Source organism: Symphalangus syndactylus, chromosome 21 (assembly GCF_028878055.3).
Source record: "Symphalangus syndactylus isolate Jambi chromosome 21, NHGRI_mSymSyn1-v2.1_pri, whole genome shotgun sequence".
Lineage (NCBI taxonomy): Eukaryota > Metazoa > Chordata > Mammalia > Primates > Hylobatidae > Symphalangus > Symphalangus syndactylus.
In genome coordinates, this window is record NC_072443.2 from 47341406 (window position 1) to 47366955 (window position 25550).

General features: G+C 40.4%; 1 protein-coding gene across 2 annotated transcripts in view; it reads right to left on the minus strand.

Moving 5' to 3' along the window:
- Positions 1-25550, minus strand: part of HACD2 (3-hydroxyacyl-CoA dehydratase 2) — a 104685-nt gene that overhangs the window by 29552 nt on the left and 49583 nt on the right. For both annotated transcript variants that reach the window (XM_055258974.2, XM_055258973.2), the window contains one exon: positions 8246-8334. In XM_055258974.2, coding sequence (XP_055114949.1) covers positions 8246-8334 — 89 coding nt within the window. The remainder of the gene's footprint in view (positions 1-8245; positions 8335-25550) is intronic.

Here is a 25550-nt window from a genome sequence, read left to right on the forward strand (position 1 = left end):
TTTACAGTGAGAAATGAGAATCTTCAAACTCAGTGGGATAATAACACTGACTGTACTCCTATGGCATATTTTAACTCAAATAGGAGAGAAAACGCATGTGAAATGGTTTCCAACAAAGGCAAACTTATCAGGTGAATCCATTGCAGAGGCCAAGCTGCAGCCCTCTGAGAGGTAAGGCCTGTATGGCCTCCTGACTCACCATCTAACCAACTGCTACCTCTGCAATGCATGAGGAGAACACCATCAACATCATTTCCCACACCTGCAATTAGGATTTTTATGACAATTTAATCTAGAGTACTAAAAAAAACCCCTTAATTTAAGGAATACAACATACCAAACATATCTTATAAATTTTCTTTTGTTCCTTTAAAAGAAAAATTATACAGTCATTCACATACACATAAGATAAAATATATGAAAACCGAATTGCCTAAAATCAAGAGAATGGTAAATAATGTCATACTGAATATCCAGAGCTACACTGTCCAATAGTGCAACTTCTAGTCACATGTGGCTATTTAAAATACAATTAAACTGAAATTCAATTCCTCAGTCACATTAACCATATTTCAAGTGTTCACGTATGGCTAAGAGCTACTGTATTGAAGAATGCAGATACACAGAACATTTCCAGCAATGCAGAAAGTTCTATTGGACAGTGCTGGGGTAGAGGAAATACCCACAGCAAACATGTTGGTAACCAACATCTTTCCATCACTGCATGGTACTAAAAAGTTACTTTTTTGTCTTGGAATAAACAGTCTAAATAAGCACCTTAATTCATTTCACTTTGAAGCCACAGATTAAAGCTGGTTTGAATGTCAGGATTCACTTACTGGTGACTCCCCACTGATAATACAACTTGACAACACAGTTTGAACATAGAGCTTTGTTTCCCTGTATTATTCATTAATTTAAGCTGATCACATATAACTAAAGCTAAAACCACACAGACTCCTAGCCTGGAAATCTTGTGTGCTTATTTGGAGAACTACTATTTTAAGCCCAAGGTAATGATTTTCTTCTTCCTTCACTCTCATTCCTTTTCTATGACAGTTTCCTAAAGTGAAAAGTCAAGCATCTTTGTTAATCCCAGAACTGCAAGTAACCAGATTTAGCTCTAAACAGGCTTCCCACTATTGGAAAGTAGCATCAATACATATGTTAAGATACCACCCAACAGTATAGACACATCTTATGCTTGAAGAGAATGTGTTCCAACAAGCTTGTCAAAAATTTCACCATCAAAAATAGGAGTAATGTAGGAGACCCCATGGATACATCCAGAAGAGAAATTAAATGAGAGGGGGTTAGTATATTTTAGAAGGCTAACCAAAATGCTAAATGCACTGAGAAACCTACAATCTGGAAGTCCTGGGGCAGAGGGAGAGGAAGAAGTTGATCAGTGCTCAAGCTTGAAGGGACTAGCATCTGCCAGGACAGTCTGGAATGGGGTAGGCTAGGGCAGGGACAGCTCTGAGTCCTAGGGGGACCTCAGGACAGTGGGACATTTTTCTCTGGGGCTACTAGGTCAGGACCTGGCCCTTCCTCTCCTGAATGAGATTTCCCCAAATTAAGATAACTGTGCAGACTTCTGGTATAAATGTCCCTTCTCACGTTAGAATTGACAACTAGGAATGGTGCATATCAGATTTTAGCCCTTGAGGTGAGAGAGCCAAAAAAAAGGCCCTGAGAAGCTTCCCATGTCTAGGTGTTTGCAGGAGCAGAGTCACCATGGGGAGGAGGGCACAGGGTGCAGTGGAGGTGAGCCCAGAGCAGAAAAAGATTAACATTAAAGACAAGTGAAACCAATTTCCTGATTTTGCTGAGCTTGGAACCTATCCAACTATTACTTGACAAAGAGGTTCTGTATAAAGTACTGTATAAAGTGGTGGTAACATTGGATTCTGTGGTTTAAGAAGACGCTTGCTTGCTTTCTCTTTCTTTCTTTTACATGTAACTAACTTAATTATCATCGGGGATATTATATTTTAAAAAACAACTGAGTTCTGGTGGAATTTTTCAAAGGCTATAAAGGAACTAAGACAACAGGAGAAAGATGCAACATGGGATGACAGAAGTGAGCCCACTCTTGGCCGGTGTGGTGGCTCATGCCTGTAACTCCAGCACTCTGGGAGGCCGAGGCAGGAGGATTGTGTGAGGCTAGGAATTGGAAACGAGCCTGGGCAACAGTTTGAGACCGTGCCTCTACAAAAATAAATAAATAAATAATAAAAAAATCAACTGAGTGTGGTGGTGTGCACCTGTAGTCTCAGCTACTCAGGAGGCCGAGGCTGGAGAATAGCTTGATCCCAGGAGTTTGAGACTGCAGTGAGATGATTGTGTCACTGCACTCCAGCCTGGGTGATGACAGGATGACAGAGCAGGACCCTGTCTCCAAACAAAAAAAAAAAAAAAAAGAGAGAGAGAGAGAGAAGTGAATCTACACTGAACCTAAAAGATCTAAATATTTTTTCAATATTTTGAAATAAAATCTTCATACACAGTACAAGGAAAATGTTGGAAGGGGACAGGCAGAAAAACACTGAGAGAAAAATAGACATTCTGATTTTGCCAAAACCATCTATGCTAAATATAGGTAACAGCAAAAGGATCCAGCTAGCTATGAGATAACTAACACAATCTTTAAGTGGAAATGCCACTAAGTGCTGCTACATTTGTCTAGGAGCTGCCTCAAGTTTGACAGTCTGATTAACAATCAAATAAGGAGGCTTTTTTTTTTTTTTTTACCTTTAAGAGAGGTGCTATTTTAAAACGAAGGTGATGTAAATCCACCTACAAGAATATTTAAAATAGAAAGTAACCAAATAGATGGAGTAGGGTGGAGGATTTTAGACATTCAGCTTTTAGGGGGGACAAAGGATACTGAACGTAACTCAATGGCCTTTGCTAACTGAGCTGCAGTGTCACTGTGGAAAGGGCACTGAGGCTAGATGACAGGATGGCACGGCTTTGGTCCAAGCGCAGGGCCCAAGGAAGAAATGAACGTGCCCCTGACACAGCATCTCATCTCCTCATCTGAATGATGGGGATAAGAAGCTGCCTTTCTGCCTCACCATGACACCATGTTCACAGATAGCGCATGCTGGGAAGTCCACAACACAGCCATCAGGGATAACACAGAAGGCGTGCGGCCACAGGAGACACGCCAACCAGGGAAGCGGCCTCAGAGGCGGGAAGAACACGAGCACACTGTGACCCAGCTGGAGGACCCAGCAGGGAGGAAAAACCCCAACAACCAAAACACGTCCAGGAGCAGGGGCATTAGGACATTATGTATCTGGTGTTTTGGCTTCTCCAAGAGTGGAAAGGAAGAGGGAAAGAGGAAGAAAGGAAAACCGTGTTCTCTCTCTGAAGGAAGTGGCACTCCTCTGCACAAAAGCCGCTGGCTGCTTTGTAAGGGTTTCAGAAGCTGCTCAGTGAAAACCTGCATGCTGGAGACCTTGAGTTCTCTCTCGATAACTGCCACCTTGTTCTCATATATCCTTCTCACTTCATCTTCACAAAAACTGCAGTATAGCAGACAGGGCAGATATTAGTATTATTATTTTACAGATGAGAAAAACAAGACTCGGCAAGTTGAAGTGCTTCATCCTAAGTTGCAAGGTTAATGTTAAAGTCCAAACTCATCAACCCTTTACCTAAATTTTGGGTGCTAAGCCTCCACGTTCTAGAATACTAATTACCTAGAAAAGAATAAAACCGTCCAGGTGAGGTGACACTTTTGAGGAATCCCAGGAAGAGGTGTCGGCACTGTGTTACCTCAGGTGGGAATGGCCTCTGAACCCATCTCCCTGACAGCTCTGTGAAGAGGTCTCCCTGACAGCTCTGTGAATAGATCTCCCTGAGGCTCCATGAAGAGATCTCCCTGACGGCTCTGTGAAGCGATCTCCTTGACGGCTCTGGCCCACAGCATGAAGCACATGCCCGCTACAGACCCTTCCCAGCAACTCCACCCCAGTGTGAGGGAGCTGGATTCCTTGGGCCTCTCTCTTAAAAACAAACCAAAGTCAGTCTTGCTTCTTCAGTGCAATGATTTCAGATCTTCCTCTGCCTTAAGGCAGGCTCCTCAAGCTTCCTCTTACCTAGTCATCAGCAAAGACGTTGGATTTTGGACAGAGCACCAGAAATTCCACAGTATCTTTGCTTAGCAGTTTAAGGGAACTCCAAGGTTTTCATTCTTCAAGAATGAAACAATGGCTCTTGGAGTTAGAAAAGAGATGCTGAGATTGGGTTAGGCTTCAAGTAAACTAAGTAGAAAAGTAAATTAAATTAAGAAGGGAAGGTCACAAAAATTACAGCACAACACATAGGTATCTTAGATCACTTCTCAAACCTTGGAATTCTTAAAATTATTTGAGAAGCCTAATAAAAATTCAGATTCCCTGGTCCCACTCCTAGACATTCTGTATCAAGTGTAAGGTGCGTCCTGGAATATGTGTTTTTAATAAGCTCTCTGGGTGATTCTGGTCCAAATAGTGCATACATCCTGGTTTGAGAAAGAGTCTTAGAACTTTTAAGGGGAAAGGCTAATTGGAAGGATTCATCTCAGAGCACTTGAGCAGTAAAAAAACAGAGAAGCAATGTGTTGCAGATAAGCACCTAGGGCCCACAATTGATGTGTACATCTGATGTACAGATGATTTAGCAGGAGAATCATATCCTAATGTGAATATGGCATGGTGGAACTGTTGAGGAGGAAAAGCACCTATGGATCTTACACAGGCATTTCTACTCCATAGGGGAGTGAGAGAAGTTAGCACAACAAAAGTTAAAAATATGTTTACGTCAGGTTTTCTTGTTTTTTGTTTTGTAGAGATGAGGTCTCACTATGTTGCCCCGGCTGGTGTTGAACTCCTGCCTCAGCCTCCCAAAGTGCTGAGATCACAAGTGTGAGCCACTGTGCCCGGCCATCATCATGTTTTTAAAGGGTGAGAAGGTGGCAGCTCTGATGCAGCAGAAAGACCCTGGATTTAGAATCCAATCTTGACTCTGCCATTTGTTAGGTGTGCAATAGTCACTTTGCTGCTGTAGCTTCCAAACTCTAAATGGAGACTACAAGCTACCTATTTCAAGGCATGGTTGTTAAGAGAGAATGATCATAACATACTTTAATAAAGCCCTCTGTAAACTATAACATATCAAACAAGCACCAATGCTATTATAAAAAACTGGAGGTTACTTTCTTAAACACTAATTACAAGATTTTTGTAAGCATGCTGCTGAAAAGTTGGTGAGAATGGTAACTTAAGTGTCACAAAGCCCAGCAGCAAGCCAGAAGCGGGCGGCACACAGCTGACTTGTTATGCCAGGGCTTTTGTTTGTTCATTTATATGGTCTCTTGGAAAGGAAAAAGGTGGATGGGGTATTTGCTATGTTAGGTCAAGGAAAAGCATTTGAACATATGGATCACAATTCTTTTTTTCTTTTCTTGCCTCTGTGTATTGATTCAAATTTTTTCATTAATATCCTGCTGATCAAGGTGTCACACTAGCTGATGGGTAGATCCTTATCCATAAGAGAAAACCATCTGATCACTTTTTAGTTTCACAATGTATGTGATGACATTTATGTGACTAGCATTCCATGGGGTAGAGAATTAAAACGAGAAGCAATGATGCATGTCCCATAGGGCTTCTTAAAAGGAAATATACTCATGTGAAAAAAGTAGAGTCTAGTTTGAAAAGGTTACATAGGCTACACCCTAACACATCATGTACAGGTACAGTAAAACAAGGGAGATGCACAAGGGAGATGCGCAAAGGAAATGCGCAAGGCAGAGGGGGTGGAGCAGGAGTCCAAATTCACATGTAATGTGATTAAAAGAAAGAATTCTTGTCCACTTTAGAGGGGAATATGATATAAAAAGAAACTGAGAAATGATAGTAGTGTGAAAAGAATTTGAACATTACTACAAGAAAGTGAGATATATGTGATTAAGCAGTTATTTCTAAGGTCAATTTCCTTATGCATTAATTATACAGTTCCCACCATTAAAGTAAGCAGAGTTGAATATTAAGGAAAACAAAGATATTTTTAAGATGCTTCCGGAAATCGAAGAACAGAAGTCATATGTGATGTTGTACAGAACAAATTGAATTATAGCTAATATGAAACTCCAAGGCAGGAAAAATAGCATTTGGCCAAGAGAAGGGTCCAGGTAACAGCTGACAGAGAGCAAGCACTGGCCTCTGAGGGGCCACAACAACAGCCTTTTCAAGGTGACAGATAGTAAGCACTGGCCTCTGAGGGGCCACAGCAACAGGCTTTTCAAGTTAGCTGTCGAAGACGTAGGGCAGGGATGGAGGGCACCTACTGCTCTAAACAAAACCATGAATGAGAATGTACTACATTCTTTAGAAAATGATATGCCTTTTTTCTTTTCCTTTTTTTTTTTCAGCAGGTAAAGAAAATGATATGTTAATGTTAGCAGAAATTCAGTCACTCTAGTTGTAGAGAAACAATTTTGAATATGGAAATGTAATGAGTATATAACAAATTACTGTAAAGCTCAAATGTGATAATGTATGTGAAAGTGTCTGTTACATGTTAAGTCCTTTGCATCTGGCAGGCAGCATGGTTATGGAGGATGACACCAAGTCCATGTACCTATAATCCACAGAGACATTTAATAGCTTTGCAAGCCAACCAGTTTCAATGATCTACCCAGGAAATCCTGGCAAATGTTGCTAACAGCAACTTGACTAATAGAATTGCTTGATTTGAGTTGTAAAGCATTTTTGACGTACCTGTCTACCTGCTTTGGCAGATGTGCTCATAAGCCAAGGAGTGGTCACTAAGTGGAAGGGAGGAAGCAGAGCCCATGAAGAATCTATCAACTGGTAGATTAGCACCTGGACAATTAATATTTGACTATATTGGCAAAGTGATTGGATATTTCATAGTGAACAATACTTTGACTTCATGTACCTAGCACTTAATTACTGAAAGTACATAATTATCTATTTAAGAATGTAAATGAGTTACTACTAGGAAGAAGTTTTAGGTCATTGGAGACTATTGGAAGATAAAATTATGAGTTGTTGGTTAAAATGAAAAGGAAATGGTATCTACACAAAAGTATGAGAGGAAGAAATATCACAGTCCTTGCTTATCTGGAGTTTCGCTTTCTGTAGTTTCTGTTACGCCTGGTCAACCACAGTCCAAAAATATTAAATGGAAAATTCCAGAAAGAAACAATTCCTAATTCTTAAGTTGTGCACTGTTCTCAGCAGCATGATGAAATCTCATGCTGTCCCACTGTATCCCACCTAGGACACAAATCTTCCCTTTGTCCAGTGTATCCACACTGTATATGCTACTGGCCCATTAATCACTTAGTAGCTAACTTGGTTATCAGTGCTTGTGTTCAAGTAACCCTTATTTTATTTAAAAACAGCCCCAAAATGCAAGAGTAGTGATGCTGGCAATTCAGATATGTCAAAGAGGAGCCATAAAGAACTTCCTTGAAGCAAGACAGTAAAAGTTCTCAGCTTAATAACGAAACAAAACAAACTGTATGCTAAAGTTGCTAAGACCTACAGTAGAAACAAATCTTCTATTTGTGAAATTGTGAAGAAGGAAAAAAATTTGTGCTAGTTTTGCTGGTGAACCTCAAACTGCAAAAGTTGCAGCCACGGGGCATGATAAATGCTTAGTAAATATGTAAAAGGCATTACATTTGCGGGTAGAAGACAGAAACGTGTTTCGGTCAGCAGCAATCGGGTTGTGTGCTATCCACGGTTTCTGGTATCCAGTGGGGGTTTTGGAATGTATTCCCCTAGGATAAGAGGGAACTACTGTATAGGTTTAAAATGATGACTTGGGCCAGGTGTGGTGGCTCATGCCTGAAATCCTAGAATTTTGGGAGACTGAGGCAGGCAGATCGCTTGAGCTCAGGAGTTCGAGAGCGGCCTGGGCAACATGATACGAACAAGGTATCAGAAAAATATAACTGAGTTGCAGACCACATCCACACCATCTGAACCTCCATGAGAACTCAGATTACAGGACTTTACCATTTAATCAGTCTTCTCTTTAACAACACTGCATATCTGGGATATGTTTCCCACTATTAACCCAGCTCCTACAGTGAATGTGAGCTTTATCTCAGCTATATTGACATGACCTGGAACTCTTTAGCCATAACAAACATGTGAATCAGAAAAGTTGACTAGTGTTTGTTAGTGTTGACATTATTTTAGTCCATATAAACACTTACCTCTTTGACGCTATGTGTTACTGCCCATATTAGAAAAACTCTTGACATCACCTGGAAAGAAGTCAGGACAACAGAAGATGGAACAATTCCTGAAAGAAATTTTAGGATGGATAAATAAATGTACTGTACTGAATTTCAATATATAATATATTTTCTAAAACATTCCAACTGAAATGTTTAGAGCCAAAACGATCTTGAGCAACTGAAAGGTGTCTATATTGCTATACACACTAAGTTTTCAATGTAGTCCGCATTAAAACAAAGTTTTCTCCCTAAAAACAATAATATTTTTAATGGTATTACAAAACCATGGGATCCAGGTACCTTTCTTAAACCTCTCAAAACCACTGACCAAGTACAGTATTTTTTATACTTACTGTATAGATGGAGAAAGCAAAACCACTATCTAATCTTTAAAATAAGACTCATTTTACAATATGGGTTTCAAAACAAATAGGAAACAAAGGATGAGAAATCAATCCTATTCACGTCTAATGAGTGCTGGAAGCTCATGGACATCAGACTTGATACACTATCTAATGGTTAAGTTAGGTATCTTTTATTATCTACTTGAATATTTTGCCAACAAGCATAACATAAAAGACTGTCTTTAAAACCTTTTTTTTTTGATCACCTTGTTCATTACAAGCCCTGGCACAATTATCCTCCCAATGTCCTCGAGTTGTAACACTGGAATCATCTTTGATTATTTTATTTATTTATTTTTTGAGACAGAGTCTCACTCTGTCACCCAGGCTAGAGTGCAGTGGTGCAATCTCAGCTCACTGCAACCTCCACCTCCCAGGTTCAAGTGATTCTTGTGCCTCAGCCTCCCAAGTAGCTGGGACTACAGGCATGTGCGACCATCGCTGGCTAAGTTTTTGTATTTTTGGTAGAGACAGGGCTTCACCATATTGGCTGGGCTGGTCTTGAACTCCTGACCTCAGCTGATCAGCCTGTCTCGGATTCCCAAAGTGCTGGGATTACAGGCATGAGCCACCACACCTGGCAGTGAGTTATATCTTAACGAAGCTGTTACTAAAAAAATAAATGGCGAGGAGCAGTGGCTCACACCTGTAATCCCAACACTCTGGGAGGCTGAAGCAGGAGAATTGCTTGAGTCTAGGAGTTCCAGACCATCCTGCACAACACAGTGAGACCTCGTCTCTACTAAAAATAAAAAACATATTAGTTCGCCATGGTAGCGTATGCCTCTAGTCCCAGCTCTAGGGAGGCTGAGGCAAGAGGATTGCTTGAGTTTGGGAGGTTGAGGCTGCAGTGAGCTGTGATCATGCCATTGCACTCCAGCCTGGGTGACAGAGTGAGGCCCTGTCTCAGAATACATAAATGAGTAAAAGTAAATAAATACATAAATAAATGTATAAATGAACTACAAAACCTGGTTATATAATTTTGTAATACAGCTAACAAAGCTAATTAGTAAGTCAAACATGTAGTGAATATATTTAGCCAGATCACACTTAGATGGGACAATACGTAGTTGTGGATTTCCTCTAGAAACCAATTTAAAAAACAAACAAACGGGGTGGAGCCAAGATGGCCGAATAGGAACAGCTCCAGTCTACAGCTCCCAGCGTGAGCGGCACAGAAGACAGTTGATTTCTGCATTTCCGTTTGAGGTACCGCGTTCATCTCACTAGGGAGTGCCAAATAGTGGGTGCAGGACAGTCGGTGAAGCGCACTGTGCGCGAGCCGAAGCAGGGCGAGGCATTGCCTCACTCGGGAAGCACAAGGGGTCAGGGAATTCCCTTTCCTAGTCAAAGAAAGGGGTAACAGACGGCACCTGGAAAATCGGGTCAGTCCCACCCTAATACTGCGCTTTTCCAATGGGCTTGGAAAACGGCACACCAGGAGATTGTGTCCCGCACCTGGCTTGGAGGGTCCTATGCCCACGGAATCTCGCTGATTGCTAGCACAGCAGTCTGAGATCAAACTGCAAGGTGGCAGCAAGGCTGGGGGAGGGGCACCCACCATTGCCCAGGCTTGCTTAGGTAAACAAAGCAGCCAGGAAGCTCGAACTGGGTGGAGCCCACCACAGCTCAAGGAGGCCTGCCTGCCTCTGTAGGCTCCACCTCTGGGGGCAGAGCACAGACAAACAAAAATTCAGCAGGAACCTCTGCAGACTTAAATGTCCCTGTCTGACAGCTTTGAAGAGAGTAGTGGTTCTCCCAGCATGCAGCTGGAGATCTGAGAACGGACAGACTGCCTCCTAAAGTGGGTCCCTGACCCCTGAGCAGCCTAACTGGGAGGCACCCCCCAGTAGGGACAGACTGACACCTCACTCGGCCAGGTACTCCTCTTGAGACAAAACTTCCAGAGGAACTATCAGACAGCTGAATTTGTGGTCTCACGAAAATCCACTGTTCTGCAGCCACTGTTGCTGACACCCAGCCAAACAGCGTCTGGAGTGGACCTCTAGCAAACTCCAACAGACCTGCAGCTGAGGGTCCTGTCTGGTAGAAGGAAAACTAACAAACAGAAAGGACCTCCACACCAAAAACCCAGCTGTACATCACCATCATCAAAGACCAAAAGTAGATAAAACCACAAAGATGGGGAAAAAACAGAGCAGAAAAACTGGAAACTCTAAAAAGAAGAGCACCTCTCCTCCTCCAAAGGAACGCAGTTCCTCACCAGCAACGGAATAAAGCTGGACGGAGGATGACTTTGACGAGTTGAGAGAAGAAGGCTTCAGACGATCAAACTACTCCGAGCTACGGGAGGAAATTCAAAACAATAGCAAAGAAGTTAAAAACTTTGAAAAAAAATTAGACGAATGGATAACTAGAATAACCAATGGAGAGAAGGGCTTAAAGGAGCTGATGGAGCTGAAAGCCAAGTTTCGAGAACTACGCGAAGATTGCAGAAGCCTTGGGAGCCGATGCGATCAACTGGAAGAAAGGGTATCAGTGATGGAAGATGAAATGAATGAAATGAAGCGAGAAGGGAAGTTTAGAGAAAAAAGAATAAAAAGAAACGAACAAAGCCTCCAAGAAATTTGGGACTATGTGAAAAGACCAAATCTACGTCTGATTGGTGTACCTGAAAATGATGGGGAGAATGGAACCAAGTTGGAAAACACTCTGCAGAATATTATCCAGGAGAACTCCCCCAATCTAGCAAGGCAGGCCAACATTCAGATTCAGGAAATACAGAGAACGCCACAAAGATACTCCTCGACAAGAGCAACTCCAAGACACATAATTGTCAGATTCACCAAAGTTGAAATGAAAGAAAAAATGTTAAGGGCGGCCAGAGAGAAAGATCAGGTTACCCACAAAGGGAGCCCATCAGACTAACAGCTGATCTCTAGGCAGAAACTCTACAAGCCAGAAGAGAGTGGGGGCCAATATTCAACATTCTTAAAGAAAAGAATTTTCAACCCAGAATTTCATATCCAGCCAAACTAAGCTTCCTAAGTGAAGGAGAAATAAAATACTCTACAGACAAGCAAATGCTGAGTGATTTTGTCACCACCAGGCCTGCCCTAAAAGAGCTCCTGAAGGAAGCACTAAACATGGAAAGGAACAACCGGTACCAGCCACTGCAAAAACATGCCAAATTGTAAAGACCATCGAGGCTAGGAAGAAACTGCATCAACTAACGAGCAAAATAGCCAACTAACATCATAATGACAGGATCAAATTCACACATAACAATATTAACTTTAAATGTAAATGGGCTAAATGCTCCAATTAAAAGACATAGACTGGCAAACTGGATAAGGAGTCAAGACCCATCAGTGTGCTGTATTCAGGAAACCCATCTCACATGCAGAGACACACATAAACTCAAAATAAAGGGATGGAGGAAGATCTATCAGCAAATGGAAAACAAAAAAAGGCAGGGGTTGCAATCCTAGTCTCTGATAAAACAGACTTTAAACCAACAAAGATCAAAAGAGACAAAGAAGGCCATTACATAATGGTAAAGGGATCAATTCAACAAGAAGAGCTAACTATCCTAAATATATATGCACCCAACACAGGAGCACCAAGATTCATAAAGCAAGTACTGAGTGACCTACAAAGGGACTTAAACTCCCACACAATAATAATGGGAGATTTTAACACCCCACTGTCAACATTAGACAGATCAACGAGACAGAAAGTTAACAAGGATATCCAGGAATTGAACTCAGCTCTGCACAGAGTGGACCTAATAGACATCTACAGAACTCTCCACCCCAAATCAACAGAATATACATTTTTTCAGCACCACACCACACCTATTCCAAAATTGACCACATAGTTGGAAGTAAAGCTCTCCTCAGCAAACGTAAAAGAACAGAAATTATAACAAACTGTCTCTCAGACCACAGTGCAATCAAACTAGAACTCAGGATTAAGAAACTCACTCAAAACCACTCAACTACATGGAAACTGAACAACCTGCTCCTGAATGACTACTGGGTACAGAATGAAATGAAGGCAGAAATAAAGATGTTCTTTGAAACCAACGAGAACAAAGACACAACATACCAGAATCTCTGGGACACACTAAAAGTAGTGTGTAGAGGGAAATTTATAGCACTAAATGCCCACAAGAGAAAGCAGGAAAGATCCAAAACTGACACCCTAACATCACAATTAAAAGAAATAGAAAAGCGGCCGGGCGCAGTGGCTCACGCTTGTAATCCCAGCACTTTCGGAGGCCGAGGCGGGCGGATCACGAGGTCAGGAGATCGAGACCACGGTGAAACCCCATCTCTACTAAAAATACAAAAAAAAATTAGCCGGGCGTGGTGGCGGGCGCCTGTAGTCCCAGCTACTCGGAGAGGCTGAGGCAGGAGAATGGCGTGAACCCAGGAGGCAGAGCTTGCAGTGAGCCGAGATCGCGCCACTGCACTCCAGCCTGGGCGACAGAGCGAGACTCCGTCTCAAAAAAAAAAAAAAAAAAAAAAAAGAAATAGAAAAGCAAGAGCAAACACCTTCAGAAGCTAGCAGAAGGCTAGAAATAACTAAAATCAGAGCAGAACTGAAGGAAATAGAGACACAAAAAACCCTTCAAAAAAATTAATGAATCCAGGAGCTGGTTTTTTGAAAAGATCAACAAAATTGATAGACTGCTAGCAAGACTAATAAAGAAGAAAAAAGAGAAGAATCAAATAGATGCAATAAAAATTGAAAAAGGGGTTATCACCACCAATCCCACAGAAATACAATCTACCATCAGAGAATACTACAAATACCTCTATGCAAATAAACTAGAAAATCTAGAAGAAATGGATAAATTCCTCAACAAATACACCCTCCCAAGACTAAACCAGGAAGAAGTTGAATCTCTGAATAGACCAACAACAGGTTCTGAAATTGTGGCAATAATCAATAGCTTACCAACCAAAAAGAGTCCAGGACCTGATGGATTCACAGCCGAATTCTACCAGAGGTACAAGGAGGAACTGGTACCATTCCTTCTGAAACTATTCCAATCGATAGAAAAAGAGGGAATCCTCCCTAACACATTTTATGAGGTCAGCATCATCCTGATACCAAAGCCTGGCAGAGACATAACCAAAAAAGAGAATTTCAGACCAATATCTTTGATGAACATTGATGCAAAAATGCTCAATAAAATACTGGCAAACCGAATCCAGCAGCACATCAAAAAACTTATACACCATGATCAAGTGGGCTTCATCCCTGGGATGCAAGGCTGGTTCAACATATGCAAATCAATAAATGTCATCCAGCATATAAACAGAACCAAAGACAAAAACCACATGATTATCTCAATAGATGCAGAAAAGGCCTTTGACAAAATTCAACAACGCTTCATGCTAAAAACTCTTAATAAATTAGGTATTGATGGGACATATCTCAAAATAATAAGAGCTATCTATGACAAACCCACAGCCAATATCATACTGAATGGGCAAAAACTGGAAGCATTCCCTTTGAAAACTGGCACAAGACAGGGATGCCCTCTCTCACCACTCCTATTCAACATAGTGCTGGAAGTTCTGGCCAGGGCAATCAGGCAGGAGAAGGAAATAAAGGGTATTCAATTAGGAAAAGAAGAAGTCAAATTGTCCCTGTTTGCAGATGACATGATTGTACATCTAGAAAACCCCATTGTCTCAGCCCAAAATCTCCTTAAGCTGATTAGCAACTTCAGCAAAGTCTCAGGATACAAAATCAATGTACAAAAATCACAAGCATTCTTGTACACCAATCACAGACAAACAGAGAGCCAAATCATGAGTGAACTCCCATTCACAATTGCTTCAAACAGAATAAAATACTTAGGAATCCAACTTACAAGGGCTGTGAAGGACCTCTTCAAGGAGAACTACAAACCACTGCTCAATGAAATAAAAGAGGATACAAACAAATGGAAGAACATTCCATGCTCATGGGTTGGAAGAATCAATATCGTGAAAATGGCCATACTGCCCAAGGTAATTTATAGATTCAATGCCATCCCCATCAAGCTACCAATGACTTTCTTCACAGAATTAGAAAAGACTACTTTAAAGTTCATATGGAACCAAAAAAGAGCCCACATCGCCAAGTCAATCCTAAGCCAAAAGAACAAAGCTGGAGGCATCATGCTACCTGACTTCAAACTATACTACAAGGCTACAGTAACCAAAACAGCATGGTACTGGTACCACAACAGAGATATAGATCAATGGAACAGAACAGAGCCCTCAGAAATGATGCCGCATATCTACAACTATCTGATCTTTGACAAACCTGACAAAAACAAGCAATGGGAAAAGGATTCCCTATTTAATAAATGGTGCTGGGAAAACTGGCTAGCCATATGTAGAAAGCTGAAACTGGATCCCTTCCTTACACCTTATACAAAAATTAATTCAAGATGGATTAAAGACTTACATGTTAGACCTAAAATCATAAAAACCCTAGAAGAAAGCCTAGGCAATACCATTCAGGACATAGGTGTGGGCAAGGACTTCATGTCTAAAACACCAAAAGCAATGGCAACAAAAGCCAAAATTGATTAATGGGATCTAATTAAACTAAAGAGCTTCTGCACAGCAAAAGAAACTACCATCAGAGTGAACAGGCAACCTACAGAATGGGAGAAAATTTTTGCAACCTATTCATCTGACAAAGGGCTAATATCCAGAATCTACAATGAACTCAAACAAATTTACAAGAAAAAAACAAACAACCCCATCAAAAAGTGGGCAAAGGACATGAACAGATACTTCTCAAAAGAAGACATTTATGCAGCCATAAAACACATGAAAAAATGCTCATCATCACTGGCCATCAGAGAAATGCAAATCAAAACCACAATGAGATACCATCTCACACCAGTTAGAATGGCCATCATTAAAAAGTCAGGATACAACAGGTGCTGGAGAGGATGTGGAGAAACAAGAACACTTTTACACTGTTGGTGGGACTGTAAACTAGTTCAACCATTGTGGAAGTCAGTGTGGTGATTCCTCAGGGATCTAGAACTAGAAATACCATTTGACCCAGCCATCCCATTACTGGGTATATACCCAAAGGACTATAAATCATGCTGCTATAAAGACACATGCACACGTATGTTTATTGCGGCACTATTCACAATAGCAAAGACTTGGAAACAACCCAAATGTCCAACAACGATAGACTGGATTAAGAAAATGCGGCACATATACACCATGGAATACTATGCAGCCATAAAAAATGATGAGTTCACGTCCTTTGTAGGGACATGGATGAAACTGGAAAACATCATTCTCAGTAAACTATCGCAAGGACAAAAAACCAAACACCGCATGTTCTCACTCACAGGTGGGAATTGAACAATGAGAACTCATGGACACAGGAAGGGGAACATCACACTCCAGGGACTGTTGTGGGTTGGGGGGAGGGGGGAGGGACAGCATTAGGAGATATACCTAATGCTAAATGACGACTTAATGGGTGCAGCAAACCAACATGGCACATGGATACATATGTAACAAACCTGCACATTGTGCACATGTACCCTAAAACCTAAAGTACAATAATAAAAAAAAAAGAAAAAAATATGAAATAATGGGAACCAGTATAATTTATAAAACTATCTAATTTTCTCAAAGAATTATGTATATAGGGACCTCATCTTTTAGAAGTACTGAACTTTAGAGATTTAATAAAACACATGGATAACTAAAAAAAAAAAAACAAACATATATTGAAGACGTCTCTCTCTGTCGCCAGGCTAGAGTGCTGTGGGGCGATCTCAGCTCACTGCAACCTCCAACTCCGTGGTTGAAGGGGTTCTCCTGCCTCTGCCTCCCGAGTAGCTGGGATTACAGGCATGTGCCACCATGCCCGGCTAATTTTTGTATTTTTAGTAGAGATGGGCTTTCACTATGTTGGCCAGGATGGTCTCGATCTCCTGACCTCATGATCCGCCCGCCTCGGCCTCCCAAAGTGCTGAGATTACAGGCGTGAGCCACCGCGCCTGGCCTGCCCAGGTAATTTTTAAAAGTTTTTATAGAGACAAGGTCTTGCTATGTTGCCCAGGCTGGTTTCAAACTCCTAGGCTCACACAATTCTCCTGCCTTGGCCTCCCAAAGTGCTGAGATTACAGGCATGAGCCCCCATGCCCAGCTAAAGTAACTTTTTTTGTTGTTTTTTTTCTCAGATGGAGTTTCGCTCTTGTCGCCCAGGCTGGAGTGCAATGGCATGATTTCGGCTCACTGCAACCCCTGCCTCCTGGGTTCAAGTGATTCTCCTACCTCAGTCTCCCGAGTAGCTGGGATCATAGGCATGCGCTACCATGCCCAGCTCATTTTTGTGTTTTTAGTAGAGACAGGGTTTCACCATATTGGTCAGGATGGTCTCGATCTCTCAACCTCGTGATCTGCCCGCCTCAGCCTCCCAAAGTGCTGGGATTACAGGTGCTAAGAGTAACTTTAAACAAATGGAACTAGAAGGTCTAGGGGCAAAAACTGCAATTCAGCTGAACACAGGTTTATTAATTATTCCCTCCCCACTATAAATCACCCTTCTCTAGGGAATATAAATTTGTATTTGTCTCCCTTTCAAAAATGCCATACATAAATTAACAGTGTTTTTCTTTTCTTTTCTTTTTTTGAGACAGTCTTGTTCTATCGCCCAGGCTGGAGTGCAGTGGCACAATCTTGGCTCACTGCAACCTCTGCCTCCCAGGTCCAAGTGATTCTTGTGCCTCAGCCTCCTGAGTAGCTGGGATTATAGGCATGCACCACCATGCCTGGCTAATTTTTGTATTTTTGTTAGAGGCGGAGTTTTAGGTCATCTGAAATTGACCTCAGGTCATCCACCCGCTGCCTCGGCCTCCCAAAGTGCTGAGATTACAGGTGTGAGTGAGCCACCAAACCTGGTCAACAGTGTTTTTCTTAAAAATGCTTTAGTATCCACACACACACAAAATGATTTATTTAGTGTATTTCTCACCAGTCTTTTCCTCTAAGCATATTTTAAACCAGTTTAACTTCTACTGTTTATATTGTCTTTTGCTTTTGTCATTTAACATTTTAAGAATTTTCCTTCTCTTCTTCAAAAGATTTTAGCTTAAATCATGATATTCCTTTGAGTGAATATGTTTGTTTATTCTCCTTCTATTGGACATTTAAATTGCCTTGAATTTCTTGATATTATAAATGAAGTAATGAAGCATTACAAATAACACTCAAAATTTGAGGCTTAGACCTTTTATTAAAAAAAGGATTATTTCCTTGGGACATTTTCCCAGAAGTACTAGGTCAAATGGCATGAATGTTTTTAAGGCTCTTGAAATGTATTGCCAAATTGCTTTCCAAGAAGTTTATTATCAATTTATACTCCCACCAGCAATATACAAAAGTGCCTGTCTTAGCACACCCTTGGCAGTAAATTTAAATCTTAATAACTAGTGAACAAAAAGCTGATCAATACTTTCTAATTGATGTAGCTGTCAAGATGTTTCTAGCCTTGCCTGCAGGTGCTCCTACCGTCTCTATCCAGTGAACTCGCCTACTTAGACACCTTAATTTTCCCCAAATCATGTCATTCAGACCAACTGTCACTTAGTTTCTCTGTAGCATAGACAACTACTTCAACCAGTCACCCAGCAAACAGCAGTTCAGGCCCTCACCTGACAGCACAATCTCAAAATGCCTGCTCTACTGGACCAGTCAAAAGGCCAAGAGCTCTATCCCTGAATTTAAGCTAAAGAACAGAAGGCCACATAGATGGGCATTATCTTAGCTCTGAACAGAACTGGCACCACCAAGTTGGGCTTATCATTATTATCAGGTGAATTTCATAAGAAACTGTCAAAAAAGGCTAGGCGCAGTGGCTCATGCCTGTAATCCCAGCACTTTGGGGGGCTGAGGTGGGCAGATCACCTGAGGTCCGCAGTTCGAGACCAACCTGGCCAACGTGGTGAAACCCCGTCTCTACTAAAAATACAAAAATCAGCCGGACGTGGTGGCAGGCGCCTGTAATCCCAGCTACTCGGGAGGCTGAGGCAGGAGATCTCTCGAACCCAGGAGGTGGAGTTTGCAGTGAGCTGAAAACGCGCCATTGCACTCCAGCCAGGGTGATAGAGTGAGACTCCATCTCAAAAAAAAAAAAAAAAAAAACTGTCAAAAAGTATTAATATTACCTTATTTGGCATAGGAATAGTATACAGTATAATGTCCACCCTATCACTCAAACCCTCTCATAGAGGTAGGAAATTTGTTTTAGAGCTCAATGTTAAGAAATGTTTGCTCCTTTCCAATCATAAGAATTATATAACTCAGTCACCCTCTTTAACTTGGTAGCCAGAAACCTTCACGCCAGATCTGAAGCATACTATAGTGTGATATTTTGTGTATGAGCTACCACAAATCCTTGTAGAATGTGGAATATAGATAGACAAGACAGACTAGATTCTCTCTTTGATTAGACATGGTCTCACTCTGTTGCCCAGACTAGAGTACAGTGGCACAATCATGGCTCACTGCAGCCTCGACCTCCTGGGTTCAAGCCATTCTTCTGCCTCAGACTCCCAAGTAGCTGGGACTACAGGCATGTGCCACCACGCCCAGCTAATTTTTGTATTTTTAGCAGAGACAGGGTTTCGCCATGATGCCCAGGCTGGTCTCAAACTCCTAAGCTCAAGTGATCTGTCCGCCTCAGCATCCCAAAGTGCTGGAATTACAGGCATGTGCCTGGCAGATAGATCCTCTTTCTTTTTGGCACTTCTTGCAGTCAATCCCACTGTTTTTGCATTTATATGCCATTACTTCTTATTTGAACACAATGGCATAGCATGTTAAAACCCAAACTACAGATATTTTTGTTGTTGGCTACTTAAATTGGTTGTTTACAGATGATAGAGAGATTCTGGAATCTTACTAGTAAACTCTCACTAGCCTAAAATTCATTCAAAAAAAGATGTACCAGACATCTACTATTTGTTAATATTTGTAGAGCACCTACTCTGTGCCACATACCACTCTCCACACTGGGGATGCAAAAGGAAGACAGTGTCCCTGGTGAGCTCACACTCCCAGGCTATGACTGATATGTTTTAGCGTAGTTCTCAAAAATAAGACTTTTTCCTGAAGGTGATGAGGGGTGACCAAACATTGGTAAACAGAAGGACGGCATGATTACATATTGGTTTCAGAAAGATATCTCTGTCAGCAGTGCAAATCTTTGGCAAGGCAAGATTATAACTTGAGAAATAGTTATGGGAATTTATGTTGAAAGGGCAATGAACTTTTGAAGCAAAAACACTGGCAGATAAAAGAAACATAGCGGTGTGTGTGTGTGTGTGTGTGTGTGTGTTAAGCAAAAGCTGTATAAAGGGGATCTGGCAACTGGTTGCTTGCTTCCCCAGAATGAGGGTGCTCTGAGGACTCCCCAAACCACTGAGCCCTGCAAAGCTGAGCAGCACTAGAAATCCTCCCTGCCTGGTGCAACCTTCAGATGGGGCAGGTTAGTGAAGTTGGGAGACTGGCTATACCTGACAAAGACCAGGTTGACAGTTGAGTACCGTCAAGCACCACACAATGGCATTTCGGATAACGACGTACTGCATATATGGTGATGGTCCCATAAGACTATAATGGAGCTGAAAAATTCCCGTTACCTAGTAATGTCCATTGTTAACATTATAATGCAACTCATTACTCATATGTTTCTGATGGTGCTGGTATAAACAAATCTAGTGTGCTGCTGCTCATATAAAAATAGTCATATAAAAATATAGCATGTCATATAAAAGTCATATAAAATATAGCACAGTACATTATATACAGTACATAATACTTGATAATGATAATAAATGACTATGTAACTGGTTTATGTATTTACTATACTATAATTTTTATTGTTACTTTAGAGTATAATCCTACTTACTTAAAAAAAAGTTAAGTGTAAAACAGATTTAGGCAGGTCCTTCAGGAGGTATTCCAGGAGAAGGGCATTGTTATAGGAGATGGCAGCTCCATGTGTGTTACTGCCCCTGAAGACCTTCCAGTGGGACACGATGTAGAGGAGGAAGACAGTGATAGTGATGATCCTGTCCCTATGTAGACGTAGGCTTGTGTGTGTGTGTGTGTGTGTGTGTTAGTTTTTAACAAAAAAGTTTTAAAGAGTAAAAAAAGAAATTAAAAATAGGAGAAAGCTTATAGAATAAAGATGTAAAGTATTTCTGTACAGCTATACAATGTCTTTGTGTTTTAAGCTAAGAGCTTTACAAAAAGCAAAAATGTTAAAGAAAATTAAGCTTATAAAGTAAGAAGGTTACAATAAGCTAAGGTTAATTTATTATTGCAGAAAGAAAAATATATTTTATAAATTTAGTAGCCTAAGTGTACAGGGTTCATAAAGTCCACAGTAGTGCACAGCAATGTCCTAGGCCTTCACATTCCCTCACCACTCAATGATTCATCCAGAGCAACTTCCAGTCCTGCAAGCTCCATTCATGGTAACTGCCATTTTACATCTTGTATACCATAATTTTACTGTGCCTTTTCTATGTGTAGATACACAAATACCACTGTGCTATACCTGCCGTACAGTCCAGTTACCTGCTGTAGAGGCTTATAGCCTAGAAGCAACAAGCTAGACCATATGGCCTAGGTGTGTAGTAGGCTAACATGGTAACAAGATAAATCAGATCACACAATCTCCCTAACCAAATACAAAATATACTGAATCAAAAGTAGTAATATTAAATCACAACAACAGCAACAACTACAAAAATTACCAGCAGCAACCAAAAAGGAATAGGTACAACTTAATGCCATGTATTTTAAAACATGCTAGTCAGGACAAGAAAGAGATTATGGCACAGTCTCTTCCCCCAAAAGTAATATTGGTGAATCAACAAAATCCTGAATGTTCATTAATGAGCCAGATTTGGAGAGAAATACAAATTTCTGGCTAGTGTGTGACAGAACTGGAGGCTGAACAGCAATGGTGAAGTGGGGGAAGTGACTAACTAGGAGCCACCTTATCCATGCTGAGCCTTCCAGGCCCCACACTGAGTCGGAGACTGATACAGAATTCTGTGTGGGAAGCAGGGACACTTCCTTCAGGGTTGAGGAATCCTACAACAGGGCAATTAAATCTCAGAACAGAAAGCAGTGCCCACATATTTAATACATAGCTCATTCATGTTGCTTAAGATTCGAGAAGTGGCCGGGCGCAGTGGCTCACGCCTGTAATCCCAGCACTTTGGGAGGCCGAGGCTGGTGGATCACAAGGTCAGGAGACCGAGACCACGGTGAAACCCCGTCTCTACTAAAAAAAATACAAAAAATTAGCCGGGCGTGGTAGCGGGCGCCTGTAGTCCCAGCTACTCTGCAGGCTGAGGCAGGAGAATGGCATGAACCTGGGAGGAGGAGCTTACAGTGAGCCAAGATTGCGCCACTGCACTCCCGCCTGAGCGACAGAGCAAGACTCCGTCTCAAAAAAAAAAAAAAAAAAAAAAGATTCCAGAAGTACAAAAAGATACACAGAGAAAATTTTCCCTCCCAATCCCATCACTACCCAGGTCCCTTTTCCACAGGTAACCAATTATTAATTCCTTGTCTAGCATTCAGAGATAAAGTATATAAAGCAAATATGCAGGTGAATGTATAAAGACATATTTATATACATTCTTTTTTCAATTTTTTATATAAAGGAAGCATTTTATACACATTCTTCTATACCTTGCTTTTCTTCCCTTAAAATTTATCCTGAAGATCTTCCTATATCAATATGTAAATTTTAATGACTGAGGCTTTATAATGTTTTCATAACCATACACTCTCCTAACCTGTACCCCCATGTCCTCAGGGTGTAGAAAAATGTGTAAAACAGAAAAACTCAAATCCTTAAATTGTAGCTCAAAGGGGAAAACAACTGAATCTTCAATACTGTGGAAATGCAGGCAGGGAGAATTTGGTAATACCTCTATCAGAGCAAATAAAATTGTTGCACAGAACTGCTAACGCTTCAACAAGATGAAGAGACATGGCAACAACACAAACAGAATACAAGAAAGCAAGGAAACAAAAGGAAACTACCCATTGCATCCAGCGGGAAAGTCAAAGATTAAGGCAACTGGAAGATACTATGGAAAACAAAGACAACCCAACATAAGGATAACTGTTATGTCCAATGTCGGGGACACAACATGGAACAGAAACCTGAAATGAAAAAATTAAATCTGCACTGAAAGAATACACTGTGCAAAATTAATTAAAAAAAAAAAGAAAAAGAAAAGTAAAGATCTTATTTGTATTTAAACATGAGCTATCTTTGACTATATATGTGTGTGTGTATATGTATATAAATTTAGCATATACTGTAGTTGCAACAATGATTTAATTTTTTGAGTAAACAAAACAAAAAAAAAAAGAAAGAATACACTGTGTTCCACATAACAACTGATAGTGAATGACTAAAACTGAGAAATTTCTTGGTTACAAAAATAATACTTCAGAGATCCAGACCAAAAAAATTACCTACAAAGTAGTAAAAACTCAGCCTGAGTTTACCCACAGCAATATCCAAAGTAAGAAGGCAATGAAGCAATACTATAAAGGTCTGAGGCAAAGAGAGTATGTTCGAGGTCATTTCAATACTACAATAAGGCAAAAGGTAGACATCACCAAATGTGAAAGAACTTCATGTATAATGCTTATGTGACCTTGAGAAACACAAGCTGTCAGAAACTCAGCCAAATGAAATAAATCAAAATAAAGAACTCAGGAATGGAGAAGTCATAATAAAAATGCCCATGGTGGGCACTAAATCCATTAAAATATAATATTAAGACTAAACAATTATGGTCATAGACTATATTATAAATGCTATGAACAATAATAAATTAATAACAATTTAAAAATAGGAGTGAGGGAAGAGATACTAATTTCCTTAATAGAATTAAGAGTATTGTCTAAATGTCCTTAATAGAGTTAAGAGATGTTATGTAAAATGAAAATATAGGTAAACATAATTTGAATCTAGAATTTTCATAACTTTTTTCTTAGATCTTTTAGTAAATAGTGTTACCAGGCATGGCAATCCTGGCACTTTGGGAAGCCAAGGTGAGATAATCACTTGAGTCCAGGTGTTTGAGACCAGCCTGGATAACACAGTGAGACTCCACATCTACAAAAAATTTTTTAAAAAAATAGCCGGGCATAGTAGCGTGTGTCTGTAATCCCAGCTACTCAGGTGAGGTGGGAGGAACACTTGACCCCAGGAGGTTGAGGCTGCATTGAGCTATGATGGCACTAATTGCACTCCAGCCTGGAATGACAGAGCGAGACCCTATCTCAAAACAACAACAAATACACAGACACACACGCACGCACGCACACACACACACACACACGGTAAAAAAAAGTTTTATAATTTTTTTTATGAACAATGTTTTTAATGAAAAATGTCTTTTTCATGATAGTATAAGCTATGTCTGTCTGCCTACTTTTTCTTTCTCGTATTAATATATATGTGAAGAGAATGCTCTCTGGAATGACATTTAACTAATACTAATGAAGATTAGCTCTATTGATAGAATTTAGAATAATTTTAAACTCTCCTCTTTGTACTTTTCCACATTGCCTACTTTTAAAGAACACAAATTAAATTTTCAAAATTAAAAAAAATCATTATTCTTAACAATAAATTAAGCTTTTGGCACTAGCAAAAAGATAATTCTAAAAGTGAACCACTTCTAATCTTAACCAGGAATTTTCTTTCTTTCTGTTAAAGTACAAGCTAATCTCAGGGTAACAGAAAATATTTCTGACCAAAATGGAGAAGGATGGGATATAAAACAGGAGCCGGAGCAGATTCAAACACCATGGGACTCAGGGAAGAGGATGGCTGGTGTTTTCAGAGGACTGACAGAGGGCAATTCTCTTTTCTTTTTTCCCAGAACATAGAAAACTGGCCATGTCTCTTGGGGTTGCAGCTCCCGACCACCCCCAGAAAGCAATATTCAATACATTTCACATAATCACACTTAGGTTATTGGGTTCTGACAAAAGAAATTTGTCTTAGACTGAAATCAATAGCAAAACTATGGTATTTATAAGTTCTGTGGATTTACTTGAAGTTGGCATTTCTGAAAATATGTATTAAACTTTAAAAGGGCATTATATTTTCTTTGTGCTAAAAGGATAGTGTTACTACATATATTCATGCTTAATTGTAATGAAACAGAAATGAATATTAAAGGAGAAACATAAGAAATCAAGTATATTGATACTTCATTTGTCATCACTGGTAAGAAGTGTGGGGCTAGATTGAAATCTTTTCCATTTAAGTGACAAAACTAAGTACAGAGGTGCTTTTCAAACTAGGGCATGCATACCCAAAAGATGTAACAGTGGTGTCCAGTCCAGTGACATCTTACTAGTGGTCAACTTACTCAAAATCAGCTATATGAACTCAACCAAAACAAAATGAACAGAAAAATAACTTAGTGTGAGCAACTGCACCCAGCATTTTACGATGTGAATATATGCACCAGAATGAATGGTGGTCTTAGGTCCCCTGGCCTCTCAGCATGATGACTGTGATGTTACTGTTCTTTATACTATCTTTGGATAATGTAATTTTAATATAACATAGTTCCCAAATGAGAGCCAATTATATCATATGGCATTCAAATGAAGGAAGAGCGAACACTTTCAACTGGAGAATAAAGCAGCTGTGCTAGACTTACTAGGAGCCGATACTAAGTTGCACTGTGATGTATGAGTAATTTAAATTTAAGGTATTTTTCATAGGAATTTTACCCCTACATAAGCAATTCTACTTCAGAAGATATAGCCACTGGATATATACAGTATATCTTCATGGAATAT